This window comes from Amia ocellicauda, chromosome 12 (assembly GCF_036373705.1).
Source record: "Amia ocellicauda isolate fAmiCal2 chromosome 12, fAmiCal2.hap1, whole genome shotgun sequence".
Classification (NCBI taxonomy): domain Eukaryota; kingdom Metazoa; phylum Chordata; class Actinopteri; order Amiiformes; family Amiidae; genus Amia; species Amia ocellicauda.
In genome coordinates this window covers 3,593,232-3,619,161 of record NC_089861.1, presented here as the reverse complement: position 1 = coordinate 3,619,161, position 25,930 = coordinate 3,593,232, and the positions used below count along the sequence as shown (strand labels likewise).

Below are 25,930 nucleotides of genomic sequence, written 5' to 3'. Positions count from 1 at the left end.
GGAGGGGGAGGCTGTAACAGGGACGAGAGATGGCACAGGTCCCGTGTCTACTGGCAGCACATGGGGAAAGGCGTTTTAGGTGTACAGCAAAACATACCGGGGGGGGTGGGGGGGTGATTGTGGCAGCCGCCGAAGTGCTGTCTGGGGGGCAGGTGGTCGGGAAAAAGGGCATTTCGGAAGTCTTACGGAGGTTGAGCCTTCCCTGTGCAGGTGCCTGCTTACAGAGGCCCAGTTTACACGCCTCTCCAGGTCTTCTGAAGGGTGCTACGACAAGGTGGTCAGACCCAACAGGGCTGTAATCTCATAGACATTCATTCTGGATCCTCAGCGACCCAAGCTAGCCAAAGAACCCTGGTCAAAGTCTTACTGTAAATGGCACAAGTCATCACAAAGGAGTGTACATGCTAGACTCGCAGGCCCCATTCTCCCTCACATCCGCAGTCACCTACCCAGGATGCTGTAAGACGGCCCCGGATCGACAGAAGCAGAAGACACATGAAGTCAGGAGGAGAACGACAGCGTATAAATGGCCACAAAGAAGCGCGCATATCATTCGATGGGGCATCGGAGCAATGGTGTGGTACAACCAAATCAAACCCCCCATTCCATGCAAACAAAAATAACATGGACAGTTACTTTCACTCATGGGCGCAGGGTAAGTGAAGCAGGGCCTCAATGCTACACAATGACATTCTTCAGAACTTCAGTGTTTAATGAACCAGAGCAAAATCCCCACCTCACTCCCAATGGCAGGTTTATCCCCAACTCTGCAACACGTGTTTGGCTTTTCAGTTTAGGATCACTTTCAACAACAGAAACACTTAGCTTTTACAAAAAAAAAAAAAAGCTTACATCTTATTGTCTTTTTTATGAGAAAAATACTTATTTAAATCGATTTAAGATGACTGAAGCATGAAAGAAAGACATGTTTAGCTTTTGATGCAGTACAAAATAGACAGTATTAATATTACTTTAAAAGGATAACAAACAAAAGCAAAATATCCCAGATCTAAAAACAAAAAAAGATGTACACCTCCCTTGATGAGAAAATAATCATACATATCCCTTTGAGCTGAATTTCATTTAACACTGCTGGCAACTTCAGCAGGTCTTAACAAATATAAGTAGTTTACAATCTTCTGAAACATCTCAGGAATTTATTACTAAAACACATAATCAGCGTCTTACTTCAATATTCACATTCGGATTTAATACAGGCGTACGTCTCCCACTTGGCTAACAAGCCGATAAATTACACAAATTACACAGATTTCCAAACGCCGCTTATCTGCTACAACTTGAAAAAAGAAAAAAAACAATCCATTAAAAATATATATATAACTTTCGCTTGCAGAATGGGTGATTGTGGGTGACTGCAGGTAGTACTGTAGGTAGTAAGCGTGTGATTATGTGATATCCGCTCCTTGGTCGTCAGGTGAGGTAAGCACTTAACAGAAACAGCGGTTTTAAAGGAGAAGGCACACTTTATGTACATTTGCCCCCTGGAACTCCGCGGACCACCCTTAGAGCAGCCTGGGGGCTCGAGGGCAGGGCATCGTCACACGGCTGCTGGAGCGGCCTTCACAGCGCAGGCAAGCAGAACAGAAACTGATGCACGGTAGTGTTGCTCGTTTATTTGCAGTTGCATACGGAAAAGCAATTTAAAACCAGGAGAAAAAAAAAAAAAAAAGTGGAAAAGTACCCCCCCCAAAAAAACAAAAAAAAACTGTTCAATTTCATGTCGGTTAACAGGTAAAACCGCCGAAATGCCTACAGCTGTCGATCTGTTGCTGAGGGGAAAACGATAGCAACCTGAACTCATTTCGTCCAGATTTAACCAGTTGTTAAAATTAAAAAAATCATAATCTAAAAGAAGAGTGTGTGTGCAGCGGGGATTGAAGTCTAGCGGACGTGGATATGGTGCGTTAGAAACCCCTCGAAGGGCCATTTCGGGGACCGCTCATCCAGGTCTCTCCTGTATCGCAGTACATTTGGCAGCACTGTCCTGTCCTTTTATCCCCCCCCAGCGACAAATCAATCTTCGTCCGCATCCTCTTCCTCTTCATCATCGTCGTCGTCTTCGTCTTCATCTTCGAGCTGGTCCCTGGCATCCAGGTCGTCCTCGTCTTCGATCTGTGTGAGGTAATTATACCATTAGTAACGGTCGTGCAAACCGAGCTCCCAAGAACCTCACTGTAGTGTTGCCCAACCTTTCCAAACCTGAGACACACCGTTTTGTGTAATCCTGCCTGGGAATCATTTAGTCTCAAGCGCTAATTAAATGACTGATTAAATACTGGCACCACAGACGATTATCATCATTGTGAAGATATTATAAACTAAGGTAGGCTGGTAAAACATGGAAGTAATGCAATAAGGCAAACCTACTTAACGTGACATTTTGCAGAGCATTTGTACTTTTTTATTTAACCGAGATAATTAAACCATTTAGGAACCAGGAACAAACAAACAAAAATCGATTCCCAACAGTAAAATAATGTATAGATGAATACACTGCCATTTATTACTTTTAGCAACAAGAATTGGAAAAAGTACCCACCGACTCTCCCAGCTCTTTTAACCTGCTTTTCAGGTACAGGATTTTTTGGTCTTGGTCAGCCAGCAGCATGAGGAGGTCGTCCTGCTCCTTCTTGGACTCGGCCACCTCCTGCTGTAGCTTGGCCTTCTCGTTCTGCAGGATAGCCACGGTGCTGTTGGCGGTGGCCAGCTGCTGCTCCAAGCCCACCCTGGACTCAGAGGAGCTCTTGGCTTGTTCCTGCAGTGGAGAGAAGAAAGGTTGCAGTCCAGAAAAAGACACGTGGAGAAATTCTACAAAGACTAAACAATGAAGCCAATCAATTCAACAGTAGCGTTTGCTAATCGCTCTCATCTCTCCGTATTCATAGAGGTCATTTCGTATAACCGAGATGAGAGAACACAGCGGCAGGGAAACTTACCGAGGGGCTTTCCACCCTCTTCAGCAGCTCTTGCCTCTGTGCCTGCAGCTGGCTGATCTCCGCGGCCTGCGACTGCACTTGGCTCCTCAGCGCCTCCAGCTCCTAGTGAAAGACTCATTTATTAGTACAAATCTGTAGGGACAGAAGGGGGTGTTAGAGTTCGCGTCCCACGGTTTCCCCGCATTGTGTCCCTTGAGATGATGGCTGTCGCACAAGGTACCTCAACACCCCGCAGGCAACCCGCCAGTGAAGAGAAGTGCTTCTCTGCAGACTCAAATGATTCATGCACTGGGGAGTGTGTTAAGCAAATGGAAAATTAAACCTCTGCACTAAGACACGTAAGCAGGCTTTGCATGAAAACTGCAAACACCGAAGACTAGAAAGTAAAGCACGGCTGTTCTTCCAATGCTCCTGAAGAGAGGAGTCTTCTGCAGTAGGACTTGCCTTCAGAAGGTCTACACTGTTTTCAGCAGAGCTGCCAGATGATCCTTCCATAGGTGATGCTGCTCCAGACTTCTGAGAACAACAAACACAGAGGAATGAGCACACACACACACACGGAAAACCAAACCACATCAAAAAAGCTTTCACTTCATTTGTAAGGTCCATTTATTTAGTCCATTTGAAAGGAGATCATTAAGTTACCCAAATTAGGTTTTAGAAATCACTGTCTGACCAACTTCTTATTTTGCTTATGTCTGGACGAGGAGTGCTCAAACTGGGGGGACTTGTAAAGAACTGAAAATGAAGTACAATTTGGATTAAAAAAAAAAAAAAGTTATTCCCCTGCCCTTCAGCACTCGTACCAGCGAGTCGATGAGGGCGTCCTTCTCGCTCAGCTGTGCCTGTAAGAGGTCCTGCTGCTTCCTCAGATCGTCCACCTCCTCACGTAGCCGGCCCAGCTCCTCCGACTGCAGGCCGTTGACATGAGTGCCCTCTGCTGGGGCCCCGAGCTGCTGGCTGTCTTTCCCTGCAAGTAACACAACAACTCACATCAATTCAAATCCAGCCAAAACCAAACCGAATACAACTCCACTGCACATCTGCACTCAACAACCCCTGATCAGTAAAGTATTTTGGGCCTCAGAACCCAAACTTAGAATTATTGTGTTTATTGGTTTCTTAGATGAGCTTACCATATATTAATTGTGTGCATTACCTACTCAAAAAGTACTACCATTTAGAAATCATACAGTCACTCACTGCATCCTCCAATTTTGAAATGTGCAGTGTGCAAAAGAACCACAAATCATGTGATCTTCCATCTCCAAACCCCCGAACAAAAATCAGTTTGCCAAACCTAGCTTTAGCTTCAGGACGTTGTACTGGTCTTTGTGCTGCTGTATCTGAGACAGCTGTTGTGCTGCTGTGGCCTGCATCTGCTCATTCTGGGCTTTCAAAGAGGACACTTGCTCCTTCAGCTCATTTATCTGCGTGTCCTGTTCAAGGCAAATACAGTTCACAGTGTTATTCATCAGAACCCCAGAAAAATTACAGACGTGTGTATGTATGTGTATGTATATATATATATATATATATATATATATATATATATATACATACATATACACACACACACACACACACACACACACACACACACACACACACAGTTAATCTTATTTTAGCTTTTCCACAGCTGGATTGACAACAAACCATTAACATGGACCAGTTCTTGCCAGGCTTCTGGAAGCCCAGCAGACAGCACAACGTCAACAGTCTGACGCCTCCCCCCCTGGACCGGGCTGCAGTGCGTCATACCTGCTCCCGGATCAGCTCCTTGTACTGCGTCACGATGCTGTCGTGCTGCTCCAGAGTCTTCTTCACCTCCTCTTCCTTCTTCTCCTCCTCGCTGGACTTGTGCACCGTCTTGGTTATGACCACTGTAAGGGTTATAAAACATAAAATAATAAGACATTATTGACAAGGCTCTGTGCCAAACTGGTTTAATATTATGATCTTTGTGATCTAAAAAAAATATTTAAAAACTATTCTACTCGTATATCCTGGAGCTCTGGGTTGTATCAATGAAAGAAGAGAAGATCACAGTAGGTCCAAATTACAAATCCCATCCATGTCGTGCGTCTTAATTATGGGAGATGAATAAATAATCCTCGGACATCACAGTGGGTCTTGTGAGGAAACGCCACCAGGGAGGTTCAGACACAAGCACAGCACTGACCCTCCAGCTCCTTCACCAGCTTGGTGAACTCGTGATCGAAGAGCATCTGCTCGGGGCTGGAGAAGGTGGGCTGGGGCTTCTGGGCGGCCCGCGAGTAGAGCTCGTGCTTGTTGACGAACCCCAGTTTCTCCACGAAGTTCTCCTTCCCGATGCGCTTCTCAATCAGCTGCTTGAGCTTCTCTCTGCGACAGAGAATAAGATGCAAGTATGTTACAGTGTCATAATGAATACATATACATCCCAAGTTTGGGAAATCAGGGTCTGCATGAACTGGGTCAGCAATTTAAATTATGAAGCTTCGAATGTATATATGTGTGTGTGTGTGTGTGTGTCAATACACAGACAACCCTGTAAATAAATTGTAACTGATGGTAAGGTGTCACGATTTGCCTTTTGCAGACCCTGACTCATTCTATACCCCAAGCTCAAAGACTGTTACATTCCTGTACAAATGCATGTCTATGCGAATGAAAAAGCTCATAAGTATCTCTTATCATTGTTCTCCTGCCTACAATTGCATCCCAAGTCAATGGTAATTTATCTCTTTTTGAAAGCTAAAGAATTAACAACTGTGTATGGGTGTGTGCGAGAACAGTCTGTAGGGTTTCAGAAATGCTGAAAATCTTTGTATAAGTCTTTCCCCGCCAAAAGTAAGCTGTACTGGGGTGAGATCAGAGGAGCGTACTTGGTGTAGTTCTCCAGCGAGTTGTCATTGTAGTAGATGCAGATGCCCAGGAGCAGAGCACACAGGCCCTGGACCAGCCGCTCGTCCTCGCCCAGGTTCTCCGAGATCTGACCTGTGAGCTGGGAGGCGGAGTTAAGGACGCTTCCATGTAACAAAAACACAAAGCTCTGATGCTGATCACATGCATAAGCCACTGCACCCAACCCTCTGTAACCCTGACCCTCACGCGAACCTGAACTCTTACGTGTGACCGACATCACAACTCGGAGGAAGTTCACGAGGCACTCAAGGTGCATTTCCTACAGTACTTGTTTTATTTTATCCCCCCCGCATCCCAGAGACAAGAAGCAAGGATACAAATGGGATGTTGGCCTGGTTGTGCAGGAAGTGCGTGACAGCGATGGGACAGTTGCTGATCCAGGTGCAAAGCAACATGAGCAGACCCACCCTCGTCTGGACCTTGCTGCCCTGGAACATACAACACGACAGCAGAGTGAGAAGGGCTGTGCTGCCCAAAAAACATTGGGTCACTGACATTTAATTTTGTCTCCCTGACATTTTCCGTACACTTTAACAATGCTTTAACGAACTGCCAATAAAGATTTGTGTGAAAAATTCTAAAATGACAGTTAATGCTACACATATACTTTAATTGCCAGTGGATTTTATTTTTTTATTCTAGAAATATAGTAACATTAATAATAATAATATCAAACTACTAAGTCAATTATGTGAATAAACGAAATCTCTTACCAAAGAAAATATATGATTGTTTCAACAAATATATTATTCAATAATGGTAGTTGTATATAGATAGATAGTGTGTGTATGAATACATATAGATATACACACACACATACAAACACACATTATTAAATCTTATATTTGTACTGGACAATATGTTGTAAGATTTAATCACACCATGTAAGTGGCAACAAATAAATAAATACAATTCAAAAGCTTAACACCATTAGTAGTTAATATGGTCAATTTCAAAAATGCCCAAAGTGCACACAACTAAACTGCACTGCTGCTTTGAACTTAATTAATGAACATGCACACCATCATATTATTAACACTCACATTCACCTCTACCCCAGAGACACCAACTGCTGAAATGATCTTATCAAGTTGTATTCAAAATTCAACTAATTTGGAGGGTTATATAAGCCAAGGATTACATAACCCTGCCTGATACTTACAATATGCCAAATACAGTATATGGTCAATGTGAACAAGCTCTTTACATCTGGGACTGCACAAATGTTAACAAGGTTATTGCTGCATTTAACAAATACAATCCATGCTACTGTTTCACCAATACAGCTGAAACAATCCAACAACAACAAAAAGAGTAAGCTTTCAGGATTGGAGTTATAACATTACAGTAACAGCTTCAAATAAATTAACGAATAAATTAATGAATGAATTGAACCTGCAAAATTTGCATTCAGGACAAAATCTGCTCTTCCAACCCTTTTTTGGGGGAGTGCACGGATAGGAACAGCGAACAAATCGGCAACGTCAGTGGTGTCTGACCCTGGTCCTGCACAGCCCGAATCCAGTGTCTTTTATAGGTCAGCCACTAATTCACCAGTTTCCACAGACGCATCTCGGTTATCGATTCTTAAAGCAAGACCGCTATTAAAGGAACACTTTCGCAAGTTCCTAAAATGACTGGTATACACTGGTATACTGTGTCTGTCCTCCTTTAAAGGGAATCTGCTCCAGGATGGCTGCGGAGCATTCAAGTTTTTTTACACATGATATCTAAACCCAATACATCACCAAAATTCATAGTTTCCAAGTTTTTACAAATTGATCAAAATGAAGACAGAGAAAACCTGCTGGAATGGAGGGGGCAGGTGGCGGGAGTGGGGTTTGCGGTAGGTAGTGGACAGGTGGCAGGAACCAGGGTATTTTCCAAGAGCTGGATTGGAGACATTACTGCAATGAAGGGATCTAATCAGTCTCCCGACAAGATGACCACTTCTGCAAAACTGCGTTGCCGGCCCCCACCTGGTGCCTAGGGAATAGGAGGTCGCTAAAAAGTCCCAGACTACAACAGTGTGGGTGGATAGCAAACACAAGACACCAAATATCCAGGAAAAAAGGAACCCAGCTTTCATTAATACTGAGATTGTTTTTTGTTGCAGACAAGACATTCAAAGCTCCAAGTCACAGAGAGAATCAGTTTCCTAGTCCCTGTTCCTGAGGAGCCCTAATCCAAAAGGCTTTCTAAGTCACACCTTACTTAACTGATAATTGCTGCCTTCCCATCAATTAGGCTGGTAGTGTTCAGCAACAGAGATCATTTGGAACGAGTACTTGAATACCCCTCTGCCATCAAAGACCAGAGTTCCCTCAGTCGAGTAACGGACTGTAGTGGCTTTAACTGATAAAGAACCGAGATGTTTTCCCGGTCTTTATAAACTGCTGATTGAGGGGTGACCTATGAAACACTGTACTGCACTGCTTTGGAGACAGTTCCTGGGGGTTGTGGAGTCCACTGAGCCAAAGACACAACACAAATGAACTGCATTTGCTTTGAAAGAAAATGTTTAAAAGAAAGCACCCAGCAAATTTGACAAATTATAAATATCCGCTCCTCATTTTTGTAGTTATTATATTCTTGAGCGAGGTAACTCAGACAATTCAATACTTTTCTCCTTTCATAAGCAAAAACATTCCCAGAGGGCATAGGGTAAGACTGACTATGTTGCAAATCAAGAAATATTTGGGAGGGATTAATAATAGCTGGGAGGGTGGAATTCTTGACCAAAATGCTTCAGGGTCTTAAACCTAGGTCAACTTAATTAGACTGGAATAATGCTGGAGGTGTGAAATAAAGAATTAGAGGAAGCCATTATGTTTTAATCATGAAAGAAAACTCAGAATTCAACCTTTTAACCGGCCACTGCAAAATCAAGAATGAGCAAACTGCTGTAAGCCACTAAAACACAAGTGTCAGGCAGAGAAAGCTAAATCGTTTCTCCAGTCGATTGCAACAGTGCAGCAAACGCCACCTAGTGAAGTGTATGAGAAACAGAAGTGTCCAGATTGCACTCCCCCACCTTCACATCAGGGTTCTCCTCACTCGTGGCGTAGTGGGACTTTTTTCTGGAGGGGTCGGGGGAGGCGAGAGGCAAGAACAATTCTGACTATTCACTGCACCAATTCCAGCAGCAGCACCGTAGCGAGCAGGGCAGTGGGAGTGAGATGCGGGGGGTTACCTGACTTGGGACCCCCTCCCCTGCTGGTTATTGTACCAAACGACCTCTCAATTATTTAACTGAAGTAACAATCTGCTTAGATTTGACTTTTAAAATTGTGTAATAAAAGAATTGGTTCTTTAGTAAGTTCTTGTACAATTCTATAATATAATATAATTGAAATAATTAAAAGGCTCTGATTTAGGAAATTATTAGTTCAATTAAGGGATTAATTAACTAATTGAGAGCTGGGTTGGAACACAAACCAGGAGGTTAGTGGGTCCAGACCAGGGTTGGGAACCATTAAATCACAAAGACTTGGAAACCTTCCCGTTGCGCTCAGTTCAGGAGGGCGTTATTGTTTTGGCGAATCAAATCACTGTGGAGAACATCTGTAGCAGGACCAGGGATTCTCGTTTATTGAGCAAGTGACTGGAAGGGTTTAATGGATCATTAACGGACATGTTGTCCCTGTCCTCAGTAACTGGTGCTGTGGAAGGGTGTCCTGTACAACGCACTGGATTGGGAGCTTTGCAGGTCCAGGGCTGGTGGAGACCACTGTTCTGAGAACCAACAGGATACACGGAGAGGGGGCAGGGGAGGGAGGAGGAGGGCAATTTAACCCCGTCTGCATTTTGTTATCCCCCTGAAGGTAAGCCCACACAGAGAGTGAGGTTAAAGGTCAAAACTAATGTGTGAGTAGAACAGAATGACACACGGGTGAAATGAGCAGGGGCACGAAACAGCAAGAAATAAATACAGTAGGACTTAAAAATAAAATAAAAGAAGCCAGAACCAAAATGAAGAGCCCAGCTAGCGCATGTTCACTCGGCTGCCCACACAGCTACTTACCCTTCGGCTGATCTTATCCCCCTGCAAATCATAACGTGAGAAGGTTTCAAATTCAAAGAGTTGTAAAGAGACCCATCTTGCTTGCTTGAGTTAATCATGGATTATGGTTCATTTTCTGAGTACTATACCCCACCTCACTAACCCACAACTTTGATGTAACAGCAAGGGCATCTGCCGAGACATACATACAACTATAACTACTAACAATAGTGATAATTTCCAGCCCTCAAGCTCAGGTTGGCTATGGGAGGAAAATACCTGCTGAAATACAGACGGGTGCCGTACAGCGCCAACACAGAATCTGGAGACCAAGGAGGCCCATTAGAAACACCAAATACCCTCATTATTCTTGACAGCTCTCTCTCACGCCGACGCAGCAGACACCAGCTCTGTTTTGCTAAGAGATTACTGACTCTGGATGTTTGCAGTTTTCCCAATTAAAAGCCAGACTGAGCCTGAAGGCAAGGGGGCAGACGAGGGGAGGCCAGCACGGCAATGCTGCAAGGTCATCAGAATACGGTCCGCCTGGGGTGAGCTCCCCCGCCCAAGGAAAAGGGCTCTCGGACATCTCTTTGGGTTTTTATCCATTCGTTTTGTTTGGGTTTTACTTGCTTTTATCAATCTTACTATCTGACCTCGTCTCCTGTCCAAACAAATTTATAAATAACATCTCAGAAAAATGAAGGGGGGGCGGGGAAATCCCAGTCACATGACAGTATGAGGAATGACAGGATATTTGATGCCTGATTCTTTCCTGATAATGTGAGGATTTGTCATCATTTTAATGTGAGTCTTTACATTGAAAGAAAAGGCTAAAACATTCCTAATGAAGTTTATAAAACTGGATTTTGCATTATGTAAGTGACCTTAATTGTGGACTTGCAGTGAAATGTTCAGAAATCAGCGACACATACGATTTAAGCTTTTCTTGTCCTGCGGTTTAAAAACACAAAAATCAAAGCAGTCTGCGGACCAATTATATCCAGTTTTATGAAGCCCAGAAGACTGCAGAAGACTAAAATAAATATCTAAAGTGTGCCTCGATGACGTAAATGAAAACTGAGGTCTAGAATTGTCTGTATTTTGACATACAGATCCCAGTCTCCTATACCTCATGGTGATAAATAAAAAATAAAAAAGTACAAGGTGCAGTTAAAACAGGCAAAGAGGTCAATTCCTGAACCTGTCTAGGTGTAATGGAGTAAGTCATACTTCTGGAAAGGTCTCAAACAGTACACAGTGGTGGACCTATCTGCTGTACCCCTCATGCACGCAACTATTTATTATTTGGCAATTTGTTTACCTCCACAGTACAGAAAATATCAATACCGTCTGTTAAATTATACTGATTCACCCAATTGTATTGTTCCTTCAAATCAGACTGAGCCTACAGATTAAAGTTGACTGAACCGAGTGAAGAGGTAAACTTTGGACTCAATTGATTTCTATAGAGTAGCCCTCAAATGCCAACACACCCCCTGTGTTTTGGGCCGTGTCTCTGCGGTCTCTCTTCGCGTTTCTGCCTCTGTCTGAGCGCCTCTGCGTCTCTGTCTCTGCCCTGCATCTCTGTCCCTCTTGGACACGATGGTTTGCGTTTCTGTATTTCTCTACGTCTTTCCTGCGTCCCCATCTCTCTGTCTCCCCCCCTTCATCCCTCCTTCTTCCCGGTTCTCCCGCCTCTCCCTCCTCATACCTGAGACAGGATGTTGGTGCACTGCTGCAGCAGGGACACGGGAGGGTTGCCCAGGCTAGTTGCCAGCTGCACTCTGAGGAGCTGCTCCTTCTGGGTCAGATTGTCCTGCAGGGCGTGGGCCAGAGCCACCGCAGCGCACCAGTTGGACAGCGAGTCGGTCGAAAACAGGCCACCGCACAGCAGCTGCCCGGCCGAAATGGAATTTGCTGCCAAAGGGAAAGATACAGAAAACACTTCAGGTCCAGGAAGTTGTAACATTCCAAGGGGTCTGCAAGTCAGCGACGCGATCGATAGACCCCTGGGGAATCCAATTTTTAAAGTACTGAAGAATATTAACTTTGATTTACGAATGATCAGATACTTCCAAAATGTGACTCAATCCTACATCTGTCCCGTTACTTTCACAAAGCGAACTAAATCACCATGACGTTCATTAGAAATACAGTAAGACTGCAATCATTGCAGTCGACACTTTTTTGTTTTTTATTTTCCTAAACGGTTATAGTGAAGTGGCCTGAAGTTAAAACGTATATTTTTTATTTTTATAAAGCAGTTATTCTTTCAAAGAAGTCGGATCTGCTCAATGAACACTGACAGTGCTGCTAAGTTCCTGGTTCTGGATACGTCTAGATTTCTGCAATTTCTACAAATGCGTCCACAATTTGACCCATCGGGGAAACGAGACAAGGCAAGACAACGCGGTTCTGGGGCAGAGCGACTCACCGTCTATGGTGGAGGGCAGCAGCGTGGCGACGATCTCGCCCTGGCCCTTCTGGTTTTTGTAGAGGAAGCACTGGAAGCAGTAGAGCACAGCGCAGCGCAGCACGAAGGGCTGCCTCTCGTTCACCATCGACATCAGCAGCACCACTATAGCTGGCCTGCACAACACGGCACAGAAGAACCACTATTATTATTATCTGTAAAGCACATGAGAAACCAGCCAATCACAGAGCAGCATTTCCACACAGTCCTGTAGATACATCACCCCGTTCATACAATCACCAGGATTGAAAATTCCTCAGTTACCAGCGATGCGTCAGGACACTTAGTGCAAGTGGTTAAATTTGTTTGAAATAGTTTCGTTACATTTATCTAGCACAGATCGGCTACTGTAGGTCAGTTAAAGCAGAACTCCTCTCTCTCAGTTTTAAAAAGTATTGGTCCAGGGTTGACTTAACTAAAAATAAAAGTTTTTCCCACAGAAAATATATTTGTGCATTTAATCTTGACGTGCGCGATTCATAATAAGTTACTCGGTCGTTTGAAGGATTTCTCTTACTGTATAAGAGACGTAATGTCGCGCAGTTTGTGCAGTCCTCTTGCCCCAACTGCATGATAATAATAAGGTAATAAGGCACAGTAATAAGGCACTCCCTTCACACCAGCCAATAGCGTATATTGTTGTACATTTTAGAATCTCATTCATAAAAGTGTACTTCAAAGGGTACATTTACTATCTAACTGTGGTTCTTGACAAAACATTTCTCCTTGGGGCAGAGAGTAAACCACAGTGTACCACAGTCAACACGCCTTGTGCAAGTGTAATAAAGAGGAGTAAAATCATGTCGAACACAAAGGCAGCCGCTCACCTCGGGGGGTTGGAAGGGGCGTTGACAGAGGCGAAATAGTCCTGGTTGACCTGGGAGCCGCGGATGACCTCAGACACGGTGTTGATGGTCTGCACAGAGGAAAGAGAATCAGAGTTACGGTTTTTGTTAGGATGCACAGTGATCCAGACAGGGAGACCCACAATTCTCTGTGTTGGTCCTAACCTGTAATGAGTGCAGTGTGTGCTCTCAGATTAGTTTTATACTGACTAAACCATATCGATTAAAATGGCAGGAGGGATGGGATCACCAACCACACAGAAAGCGTACTTCAGTGAGGATGTCCGCTGGGACGCCGGTGGCCATGAGGATCGTGCAGAGCTGCTGCAGGAGGCCACACTGGTACATCGACTTCTGACAGCTGCTCGTGGCTCCCGGAGAGTTGACTGGAGAGACCATGACTCGCACGAGCTGCGCAGGCCACAGGAGTGAACACAGAACACAGGGTTACAGATTGAGACAAATATATATAAATATATGAGGCAATCAATGCATATTTTAATATCAAAGATGATGGATGCCTTTTCTACCCCTACATTTTACACATGTAGTTTGCACCTGTGACCTTTGCTTATGTGTAATTTACAAGCAAACTCAATTTTCCATCGCTGCCCGACTGTGTACATTTAACAACCAATGACACCGAAAGGCACGCTCTTGACACATTTCATACACAAACACTGACCACAAGTGTGTTATGAACCAGCAGGTGTCAGGAGACGTACACAAAAACTGAAACCCTTTAGAAGGCTTCATTGCTGTGTAACACTGGGGTCTTAAGACAAACCAAGTCCTGGGGAATCACTGTCATGAAAGATTGTGCTCCAACCCATATCTCAATTCCTTAATTAAACTATTAATGTGCCTAATACAAACTTTTTTTTTTTTTTTTTTTAAACAGCTCAAGTTAAACGTACCTCAAATTATACAAGACACTCGAATTTTCCAGCATTTCCAATTTTAATTGTTAAATTAAGCTAATTATTCAGTTTAATTAAGTAATTGACAGCTCGGTTGGAACCTAAATTATTAGGACAGTGAGTCCCCAGGACCGAGGTGGAGAATCACTGGTCTGGTCTGTTTAATGCTCGAGTTTCATCTGAATCATACAAATATCCCAAGACACAGATACCAAATACATACAAAATCCTTATGTGCCGAGTGGTCACAGCGTGAGCAGAGGGATGAGATGAAGACTCAAAGGGCCTTCAGAAATGAGAAGACTGCAATCAGGAGTCAAGTGATGAGGGGATTTCTATCAGTTCTAATTGTCCAATTAAATCAGATTCATTAGTGATATATAATGAAAGTGCAAATTATTAGATAACATGCACAGAGTGAAAGAATAGAAAATCAAACGAAACTCTGACAGACGTTACTAGGAGCAATCAAAATATATCAAAGAAAGACTTCCACTTCAATTTAATATCTTTCAGCTGGACAATTAGGAATAACAGAAAACTTGTGGTTGTGGTTTTGATTTGTCTTTTTCTTTTTTGTTAACCACTCAAAAACGCTTGCCTGTGACCACATGCCTGGATCCCTTTACTCCCTCCTGACTGGCGTGTGTTTACATGAGAATTTAAGTCATGGTAAATGTTTTGTTTAAGTTTAAGAGACATTTAAATGGGTAAGGCTGCATTAAACAGCAGTGTTCCTTAGGCACATCTTCACCATTTTTATCCAGAAGAACTGTCTGTTATCTTCAGAAACGTTGCTTTCCAAGCTCTGTAGTTGTCAAGCGGTTTACAGCAATAGAAATTGCTTCCAGTGACGCAATGAAACCACTTTAAGCACAGCTGCACTCACCCCCATGCACACTGACAAAAGAAAACTGAAGCAAAATTCTCCCCACAAATACCAGTGTCATTATGATTTTATTCCATGTTTTCAAATATAACTATTGTGGCAGTAGGTACTGTTAAAAACATGGATTTACCAGCTGTACGGCAAGTCCATCTGGACAAAAAATGTTAAGGACTTGTCCATGTGACACCGCTGCTGTAATTCAGCCTTACCCATTTAATCGTTCGGTCCCTTGAAACAGAACACTTGGTGCAACTGAAACCCGCAGGTAAACGCTGTCGCCGGTTACCTGCAGCATGAGGTGGAGATTGGTGACTTTTTGTGCCGACCAGCCGGAGTTGTCGTCTCCCACTTCAAACCAGGGTTTCATTCTCTGGATGTACGAGCCCTCCTTGAAGAAGTTCTGGTTGGAGCTGTTGTTCTTGAGTAGATGCTGCAGCAACAGGAGACAGTCCTCGACCACTATGCCTGGGAACGACACACAGGCTTTCAGTGAAGTTACCCCAATAGGTACCGGAAAAACAAAATGCATAGGATAGAATTTCCCGTCACATCTTAATGATGCATGCCCCCCCGAATAACATGTAAGCAAAATATCTTTTACTTGAAGGGACTAAAGAGGAACAGATCCTTGTCAAGTAGAGCAGGCGGGTAAAACCCTTTTAATGTCCCACCAGCACTGGGGTTTGTTTACCTCCATCACTGTTGCCCTCCTCCGTAATGATGTCAAGGAGGCGCTCGAAGGCGTTTTCAAAAGCAACGATCTTCTGAATGGCTGCGTTTCCTTTGGTCAGCTGCTGCAGCAACAACAGACCCTGCAGAAGAGACAGTTTTTGTTTTCAGGACCCCATCAATAGAAGCAATAGCAGTCCACAGAAAAGACGGTCTTTCTTCGGGGGGGGTTTAGAGCAGCGTCAGTATAAATGACTCACGTCGTTTCGAATGACCTCTCTGGAGTCGGCTAGTAAATCCATCAATCTGGAAACACCTGAGTGGAGAAGGGGAAAATGAAGCATGAACCAAAACCCAACATTATCTTCCACAAGGGCTGGGCCAGCCATTGGTCTTGTCTGGAGTAGAGGTACAGCAAAAGGAGTTTATAGTAGGGATACCTTCCATGGAGGGAATGATATGGTTGCATTTATTCATTCTGAGAGCATTCTTGACTAGTTTATCAAATGACTGCAAAGGAATGAATACTGGAGATCAGATTTGAGATGCATTTTGCTCTAGGCTAGTGTTAGGGTTAGAGCCAGTCTCATGTAAACTGAAGACTAGCTTGAAGTTTAGGATTGACCCACATGAACCATCCATTAAGTATAAATAGAGATATCTATATGGTATGTGTATATAAGGCACTTACCCATTGGACTAACAAGGATAACCCCCTGAACCTGCGGACACTGGTTTTTCAGCAGGGCTGTGAGAAGCTTGACTCCCGGCCAGCGAACATGGAAATCAAACTCCTGCAACAGACAACATTGGCTCAGTGAAGTGTTTTTAAACCGTCTGCAAAAATCAAAGCTAATTTTTGTATCTATCCTAGCAGATATCCTGATTCACAGCTGGCACAACGTATTCAAACTTCAGATTACAAAAGGTCAAAGATCATATACTATACATCCTAATTGAAGTGATTTACACTGAAGTCAGGAATTAAATGCAGTTCAATATCTAGTCAGGGGTAGTTCAAGTGTATGCATACATTTAATTTGTTTTAAGTTTATTTAATGAATTTAAATGCTGGATAACAGCTTTTTATTTGGAAAAATATGCCTCTTTCTACTGAAGCTGCCATTAAGCAGGGGGTGAATGTTTTGACTGCTCTATGCCAAAAAATCTGCAACAAACAAACCAACCAACCAATCAGCTGGTCTCCAAACACAAATCTCAATGTCCTCTACAATTACTTGACCATGTACAAGGATGGGCAGAGGAGGAGTCAAAACCAGTTCTGTGTGCAGCAGAGCGACAGAGAGCTCAGAGAGGGATGACGTCACCAAAACAGGGTCCCGGTTACTCTCGGGTGACTTGTATATCGTAAATAGGAGGAGATTCAGGCCTGAATGGGAACAAGAGTTTCTCACCTCTAGAAGTGACAACAGAAGCGTGACGTTCTCCTGGTCCTTGATGAAGATCTCTGTGAACTGGGTGCCCAGGTCGTCCGACTGCTTGTGTGAACTCTCCTCTGGAACGAGACAAGGGGAGAGAGACATGGCAGTGCACTGAACACCGAGACGGCCATCACCGCTGCAGGGAACGCATTCAAGCCCAGGTGACTAGAGATGTCTTAACAGAGAAAATAATGAAAGAAAAGGAAGGGGGCTGAAGAAAACTACAGAATTGAGAAAAATAAAGCATGAAAACAGTCAGCTGAAGTCAGACTGCTTCATTTCCTTTTTTTCTTTTTTAAGTGTGTTAAGAGCATGCATTGAGTTTAGGTTTAATGTGTTAAAATAAATGAAAGGACGTGCCCCCCAAACACACCTGGAAGAAACAGCACACATATAGAGTGAGATTTAAAAAAAAAAAACATGTTGGCTATTTGTTAAACTAAGTAATTAACACATAACCCATTAATAACACACAATTCACACTTCATACGCGGCACAATTTGCCTCAGCTTTGTTTCAAAAACAGTTTTGTTAAGGTGAAGTTTCAGGGGTGCCATGAATTCAAGGCGTTTTGACCGAATGAGATTACCAGTAGGCAGTGTGAATAAAGCATTAATTGTCAGGGAGGTCCATCCACACCTGGGGTCAATTGCACTTTAAAATGACAACGTCAGCAGTTTGTGGTCAGTCTAGTTTAGAATGACGGTGATGTTTTGGTTCAATTACCACCGTGCTGAAGAATCGCCAATGACCTGAAAGCTGATAATGATGTGCAAAGCAAGACAAACAGACGTGCTCTGGAGATCGTAATTACAAGTAAGCAAAACTAGCCTGCAAAGGAACGTTTGTTCATGGAGTCTAGAAATCTTATGAAAGAATTCTCTAAACTGTCAATAACAAGACTGAAACTGACCCCCAGTGTGTCTGTCTGACATTTTTCTCTCACACACCATGATTCAGTTATTTTACATGTTAATAGACTGAGCCGGACCGGAGAAGAAAATCCTGATGCTATCTACTAACCAGAGACAGGTTTACTGCTTTGTTTTCCAGGCCCAGAGGAGGCTCCGTCTGTAAAGATGAGAAGGGTGAAGAGGCCTGCATTCCTTCTCAAACAAGACGCCATTGTTCTCACAGGGATATTTTTTAAGGTGAAGAATAGCAAACCAACTCTTATCAAAGGCTGCAGTACTTCCTCAGTGTATAAGTCCGTGTCACTGTAACACTTTCAAAATACTGCCATTTTTTTTTTAATTTTCTACATTTGTGGAAAAAGCTAGTAAAATGTTTGGCTTTAAAAAAAAATTAAAGAGAAGTTGCAAAAATCAGCTGATCAGTTTGAGCAATACCCATTCATTTCCATTGATTCCCAAGTTCCCAGAGCTCTCTAAAACAGCTGTAGGTTTGAGGGTTCAGCTTCTGGAGAGATTGTGTTCTCTTTTCACAAAAAATAAAATAAAATAAGGGCACACATGTGTCTTTTTGAAGCCTGCCCTTTACTTTTTCGCCCCATCTAGGATCATTAACTGGATACTTTCCAAACAACTGTACGAGAGAAAACCATCCCGCTGTACCGCTCAAGTCCCGTTGGAATGGAATAGAAGCTCACAATGAAACACAGTGACATTCACACATGCAAGCTCTGCTGTCGGAAATGGTGCCACACTTTCTAATATCCACGCGTCTGTCTCGTTCTGTTTTTATGACAGGAACACAGGTAAAATCAGCGTGAATTGTAAGCAACAGTGGCAGAGTGGTTAAGAAGCATCATGCACAAATAAATTATTTACCTTCCGATTCATCTGCAGAATTAAACATGGAAGAGAAGAAAGAGGACATCAGCCATTGGAGATTTGTGAACAAGGATGAAACACAAACAGAAAGACTATAATTTGGAAAATTAGGCAAGGAAAATACAGATTCTTTCAATATGTCCGCATTTGCTTTTCAGATAAGCAGTGTCAAAAGTAGGCAGTTTATTAGATTTCATGTCTTATTTGGTACGCCTTTTGAAACAGTACATCTTTTCCAATTCTATCATCTTATGACCACTCTTGCAAGAAACTTTCAATAGCAGCGAGCTCTAGCCGTGCCAAATTTAAATGGGTCAGGCTGAATTGCTACAGGAGGGTAACATAGTCAAGTCCTTAGCACGTGTGTCCAGGTGGGCTTGCCGTATGACTCGGGAGTCAGGTAGAGGGAAAAGTCTGCCGGGCTTTGTACAGTGCCCACTTCCACAATCATTCAATTTGAAACGTGAAAAAAACAACATTTAAATATGATGAGGATTTGTTTCCTTCTGTGTCCAGACATGTTCATTAATGGAGCTTTGTTTCAAGTGGTTTTGCAATCACGCAGCTTGAACGTGCGAGGCAACGACAGGGCGGATCGCAAAACACGGGCCCTGCAAGACACAGCAAGCCCATATGGACAAACAGATGTTAAGGACTGGTCTACACAGCAGTGCCCTTGTAATTCCACCATTCCCATTTAAATGTGTCATTTAAAGCATTTGGCTTGAATGAATCTGATGATGGCTAGGAATTCAGCAGTTGCATGACATTTTTAAGATGCATATGTGGATTATGCCTTCACATGCTGGAGCTCAGTTTTGGACGATTTATAAACACGCACATAAACCAGTCAGGTTATGTCACTGGCATAAATTAGTTCTGGCTTTTGTTACAATCATAATATGTCAATTAAGGTTTCATTTTAAGTAACTATCTGGTGCTTAATGACCACTCCAAAGCAAGTATTAAAATGAAAAGGAGAAGAAACTTTTATTCAATACACAATGCAGTATACATGTTGCTTTATACAACCAGTGCAGAGTGTAATGTACTGCTTGCTATTTCTGGCACACAGAAGCTCACTCTCACAGGAATAGGAGCTGTTCTGGATTCATTCTGCCGTGCCATGTGCCGTCTCTGTAATTATAGTCATGCTATCTAATGCAGTTCTGCAGTGAACAACAGCTACAAGAAATCAATCTTCAGCACAGTTTTTTCAAATCAAATGTAAGGTAAACTGCATGTGTAATTTATGCAGTTTTTATTACTACTACTACATCGATAGTTGGATTTTATTACTGACAGAGTTGAGGTCAATACCTTTTGTTCACTACAATTCTGTCCCTGAGGTCCATTTTCAATTCCAATTCTAGAGCTGGAAGCGGAATGGACCCCAACTGATAACTGATAAAATCGCCTGAACAATGTCAATCTCTGGTGGGAGTCCAAGAGCGGGAGTTCAGTGGTATGCTCAGAACCCAACTCCACACCAGGCTGAAAGACTACGGTTCAGATAAGCACATTTCAATACAAGCTGGAGGCTATGAAGAAGCACACAGAAATTCAAAATCATGTGGGCTAGGGCACATCTCTCGAGTTTCTTAGAAAAGCGGGCAAAAGGTCTTCAGTGCAGTTAAAAACAAAACACGAATACCTTGTTCCTCCTCCTCTCCATCGTTGGATATAATGTTATACAGCGTGTCCAAGGCATAGCCGATGATTTCAGAATCAGACCTACAGGAACAGAAGTAGGGAGTAAAAAAAAAATATATAAAAACTTTAGGAAGAAAAAGATGTAAGCTATCATTCAATTTGCTTCATTTTACATTCAGTTCACATACCATTAGTAGTCCTTGCATTTTAAGGTATCATGGTTTATATACCAGTGTTTTATCTTGATCGCTTGCTTGTTTGTATACTTGTGTGCAAACTTGTTTAACTCACTCCAGCAAGGGGTATATTGAAAAGTGACTGGAAATCTGCCTTCTACACAGATAAAGGCCTGGAGAACATCAAACCTTCAACCCACCGGCAAATCAATCCCAAACATCACTTAGACACAGTTGCAACAAATGGCCTTTACATTGACAATTCAATCCTCTTACCACTAAGATGAATTAAATGAGCTTCACATTCACAATAACACACTTCTAGACAAACAAAGACTAGAGACTTTGTTTTAGTCATCAGGGCACCAATAATCTCAGAATTTCTCTGGCACCAGGCTAAAACACACTGTCACTCTTGCCTAAATAAACATTGTGTGGGCAAGAAATTAACAAAGCCTGGCCAGGCCAGTTCCCTACCTGTCTGTCTGCAGAATGTGAATCAGGTGCTCCATCGCCTGCGTGCCCACCTCCCCACGATATTTCTGCAAGAGCAATAATTCAGAACAGTGATAAGTCGTTAGATACTGAAATGCTCCCATAGGCGGGGTGGACATTTGTGTCATCACAGCACAGGAAACTATAAATAAATTTGATCTGCACTGAAATGGTACTCTAGCGTAACCTAGCAGGTAACAGTTAAGCCTAACAATTGGACCACTAGCAAATCAGATCCTCACAGCTAAGGCAAAATACCCATGGGAACTAGCTCATCTCACTATCTCAAAAACCCCTATAAAGCTCAGCTAGATCATCTTTACCTGGATAAACCCTATACATTTTTATTTCAAATTCTTAATTTGTACTCAGTTCCACTTACTTGCCATGCAATGATGTACTTTGGAATCACAATACTATCATTTTTGATGATGCTTAAGGTTTAAAAACCCTGTGATTCTTCACCTATAAGACTCTTGCCCAATAATGTCATATACTAAAGTCCATATTGTGAAGTGTGGTCATACAAACTAGACAGTGATGGCACATGGAAGTCAAATATGAAAATAACAGGTGTTGCTGAATGATGCTCAAAAGAGCTGGCACTTATTTCAATGGTTTTTGAAAAAGCAGAGCAAAAAAACAGCATATCTGTAGATTATAACTGGAGACTTTACAGCACCACTCCACAGTTTACAGATTCCCCCACTCCTGGCCCTCCAGTCACTCAACACCAATTAAAACCACACAAGCCTTCTTTAAACTTCTCTCAAATACTGCAGATAGCAATGGGACAGACCCCTTTTCATCATTATTATTTATTAAGATCGAGAATGAAAATAAGCTGAAATCTGTGCCACATCAACTATGTCAAGATAATGGGTTTAGACGATGCCTGTCCAACTACCATTAAAACAAAAAGAAACAACCAAACCCAATACATTTCAAAAGTCACCCCACCACTCCAATCGTTACTGTTAACCAAATCAAACCAAGTATAGCAGACAGAACAGATTACAAGACACGACAGTCTCCCAAGCTACACAAAACAGATTTATTTATTTTTAGTTCTGCCATCTAAGAGCCTAATAGGATTTCGCCTGGCATGCTTTGAAAGCATATTGAAAACTCTGAGCACACTTAGAGAAGTCCTACATGACAGCTGTTTGAAATTAAAAAAAAAAAAACACAAGCAATGCGTAGTATTTGTAAAATGTAGAAGGTATTTCTCAACATGAAGCAACAGAAATGTACTTTGGCTGGTCATGGACCAACACCACAATTTAACAAATTTTCCCATTAAATCTATAACTATTAATAATATTATTATTAACAAAAACAATGGATAATATAGACACTACGCTCTGCAACAAGTAAAGAATAAAAGGGAAACCACTAAATGTATTTTCTTAAAGAAATAATCCTGCATTCTTTTGAAAGTTTCAGTGTATTTATTGTAGGACATTTTTTTTCACTGTGACAAAGCCATCAATATTCCATGTCTTGTACAATTATACACTAAAATTCTAGCTTTTTTTATTTATTTATTTTCTTTAAGTATCCTAAAGAAATTGTCATTTTCACGAAAGCACACTCGGCTCAAAGGAAGTCAGTCAGTCTGAGGCTAAATATGTGGCAGGAAAAGCGGTAAAAGGAGACGTGAGCAAAAAATAAAATAATCTAAAGTTAATTTATGCAAGCCTACTATAAGTCTCTTTTGTTGTCTTATACCAGGTACAAATAAAAGGCTGCATTTGCCAAATTTTCATGCTGTTGCTGTACACAAACAGTCTTAATAATAATAATAATAATAATAAAAATAATAAAGTAGGTAGAAAGTTAAAGGTAGCTGCGAGCAAAAAAGATTGTGCAAACCAAGTTTAAAAAAAAATAATGCTGTAATGTGATTTTTGCATTGACCGCATATTGCAGCTGCAGTCTTTAATCTCAGGAAGGGGATTGGTGGGTACGTCAGAGTCTGGACTTGGTCCGGACCCTGGTTGAATTAACGTAGTATTTCTGGGGCCTTAACTTGGCTGGACATGTGAATGTCACCCAAAAACTGGAGGGGTAATTTTAAGGTATAAGAGGTCAATAAAGAAGGTGTCACAAAGAAATTAATACAAATAAAAATGTGATCAATGTAGACAATATTTTATGAACCAGTTTTGGCTGTAAAGTGCTGCACGGTGGTGCAGTGGTTAGCAGCTCCTGCATGTGTGGCATTTGCATTTTCTCCCAAAATACGAAAGATTTGCTGCCGAAGATGCTTGGCTTCTCTAAATTGCCGTGTGGCTGCGTGGGAATGGGCTGTGTGTGTATCTGTGCTACCCTGTGATGGACTGGAGTCCCACCCAGGGTGTACCATGCCTTGCGCCCTATATCCGCCAGCGCCTGCTCTCTGTACGTCTGTACGTATATCCATATTATTGGATATGGATGGACGACAGGATGTTTAACCTTACCTTAGATAGTGACTTGAGGGCTCGGACTGCATCTCTTCTGTCTTCTAACAGGGTGGAAGAAGCAACTCTGTCACACAATTTGTGAATCTGTTCACACAAGACAAAAATCAGCTCTGTCAAAATCCCAGCTTCACACACTCACTGCTGCAATGAAGAGGATAAAAATGATAATAAATGAACTGCTACAATATGCCTAATGTACAATACAATTTACTCTTTCTTGGTGTTTGAAGGGTGCAGGTGCACAATGTTAATTCAAATTTAAGCTATTAACAATGGCTGGATGACCCCAGTTATTGGGAGCTACCAGTATTACCTGGTTATTGTTAAATCCTCACTGCTAACTGCATACCAGATTCAATTATTAGTTATTAACCGTTGGAGAGATTTGCCCATGTGTTAAAGGTTTTCAGTGACCGATTCAAGAGATGCAAAAACCTGCAGGATTGTGGTTCTCCAGCTTAGTTGTAGCTGATCCCGTTCCCGTTCCCGGATTAATTAAAACTAGTAAATTTGGCACTGCCCATGAACACCACTTTCTTGGCCTAGCTCCTTAAAACAGATCATGTTTAAGCGGTTCTTATTGGCTGCTGGCTATGAAACAATGATATGCAGTGCCAGGCTCTGACCTGCATGTCAACATGCTATAATGTTTAATATAATACAGAAGCATCACAGCACCTAAAATTAAAATACATACCATGACATATGGCCATGGTCAATTAAGATAGAGGGAGAGTTGTGTTCAGTGGGTGAGATGCCTGAATACTATCAATAAATGATCTAATCAAATCATGACCACTTTAAAATGACAGAAGGAAATTAATTCAGCCTGAAAACAACACTAACAAATAAGTAATCCACTCATATGTGTGGGGGAAAGTAGCCGAGAGCAAAGTGAAAGAAAAAAGTAGGAATAAATAAAAAATACAAATATCATGATTGGGGATTTATTACAACCATTAATCAGATGACACATGACACACATAAAGAATGAAATAATCTGGCATGACAGGTGACATCATGATAAAAACCAAAACAGAAACAGACTGCAGAAGAGCAGCTGTACTTAAATAACCACAAACCACCAGGACACAGCTGTCTGTTACTCAGGAGGAATGTTGTTTTCCTTTCACCCACAGCAAGTGTTGAATGCAAATTGATAACACTTTAGCAAGAATGATCTGTCAGAGTCCAAGAAGGGGATTTACCAGACCAGTACAGAAATCATGCACTGGTACGTGTTTGCTTTGGTGATTTCCTACAGGAGAGCATTAGCATTTCAGTGCGGTGTGACTGGCAAAACCGGTGCAGCTGGGCAGCCAGCACGACGCAAACCGTCACCCATTACTGAAGAAATACAGGCTTGTGCTCCTGGGAGATAAAGCGGGAGGGGAGGCCCGTATCAGAGAGGCGATGTGGAAAACGGCCATGAAATATCGTGCTGTCAGCGCAGGTGTCAACGTCATCGAGCAACCGTGCGGAGCCGTGCGGCGCCTGGGAGGCTGCAGCTCCGGCCTCTTCACCAGCCAACGCCGGTTCAGGGCCAAGGCATTTCAATGACCACCACACTGGCAGAAGAGCAGATGCGCTGAAAACAAAACGCCCTTATCGAGCGACTACAGACCCGCACGGTAACGAATGTCCTCTCGCTTGCCGTAGCGCCTGGCAGTACGACCGTGGGGGGCCGTGAGGCGACAGGATTCACTTTTAACTTCACAGCATTTAAAAACAAAGAAGAAAATAAACCCCTGGGCAGGAAAGAGTCGTCGCACAACACATCCGACCCCGGCAGCTCCTGGGTGACCCCAGTGCGACCCGTCCGGCCCGGATGAGTCCCTCCTCAGTCACAGCACAACAACATCTCCCCCGATCTAATGATCGCATATTAAAACACAGCAAGCCGGCGTGTCAGTCGCACAGACACCCACTGTCACCAGCGAGGGCGGCCCCCAGGGGAGACACACGACCCGGGACGAGGACTCACCGTCTCCGCGCCGGTCGGCTGCGGCCCCGCCGGCTGGCCTCCCATGACGCCCCTCAGAAAATTCATGTTCGTCGGAGAAGCGCTTGGTGCCGTGAAAAGGACGGGCGGGCCTGCTGGCGAACTGTTATTATGATTGTGGATGTTATTAATATTCGGGATGCCCAGCGAGGTGTCTTCTCCTTCCCCCGGACCGAGCCTGTTATTGGACGCTCCGCACCGCCAGCCTCGCCGACCCCGGAACAGCACTGGCGCG

General features: G+C 42.9%; 1 protein-coding gene across 5 annotated transcripts; it reads right to left on the bottom strand.

Annotated features, from left to right (window-relative positions):
• Nucleotides 1-686: 686 nt before the first annotated feature.
• Nucleotides 687-25,930, bottom strand: uso1 (USO1 vesicle transport factor). Of its 5 annotated transcripts, XM_066718106.1 has the most exons (26): nt 25,678-25,930; nt 23,691-23,777; nt 21,208-21,272; nt 20,556-20,635; nt 18,899-18,910; nt 18,132-18,179; nt 17,082-17,182; nt 16,358-16,460; nt 15,927-15,982; nt 15,689-15,809; nt 15,284-15,462; nt 13,459-13,599; nt 13,171-13,259; nt 12,305-12,459; nt 11,582-11,787; nt 9,889-9,909; nt 6,182-6,292; nt 5,825-5,943; nt 5,140-5,321; nt 4,719-4,840; nt 4,258-4,396; nt 3,764-3,927; nt 3,402-3,473; nt 2,958-3,059; nt 2,561-2,776; nt 687-2,133 (listed from the first exon to the last, which is right to left on the bottom strand). In XM_066718106.1, exons 1-26 carry the CDS (start codon nt 25,741-25,743, stop codon nt 2,035-2,037), a joined length of 2,856 nt encoding a protein of 951 aa, XP_066574203.1. In that variant the 5' UTR covers nt 25,744-25,930; the 3' UTR covers nt 687-2,034. The 5 variants fall into 5 exon arrangements, with proteins under 5 accessions (XP_066574203.1, XP_066574206.1, XP_066574204.1 ...); XM_066718109.1 differs by lacking the exon at nt 9,889-9,909; XM_066718107.1 differs by lacking the exon at nt 18,899-18,910.

What these genes read in the sequence shown, in the direction of transcription:
- uso1 (XM_066718106.1), bottom strand. Translation starts at nt 25,743, where the DNA reads ATGAATTTTCTGAGGGGCGTCATGGGAGGCCAGCCGGCGGGGCCGCAG. An exon ending in GCTGCCCTCCACCATAGACG is followed by an intron (nt 11,788 to 12,304) that starts GTGAGTCGCTCT and finishes TCCCTTTGGCAG; the next exon opens with CAAATTCCATTTCGGCCGGG. An exon ending in ACCAGGCCAACATCCCATTT is followed by an intron (nt 5,944 to 6,181) that starts GTATCCTTGCTT and finishes TCCGCCTCCCAG; the next exon opens with CTCACAGGTCAGATCTCGGA.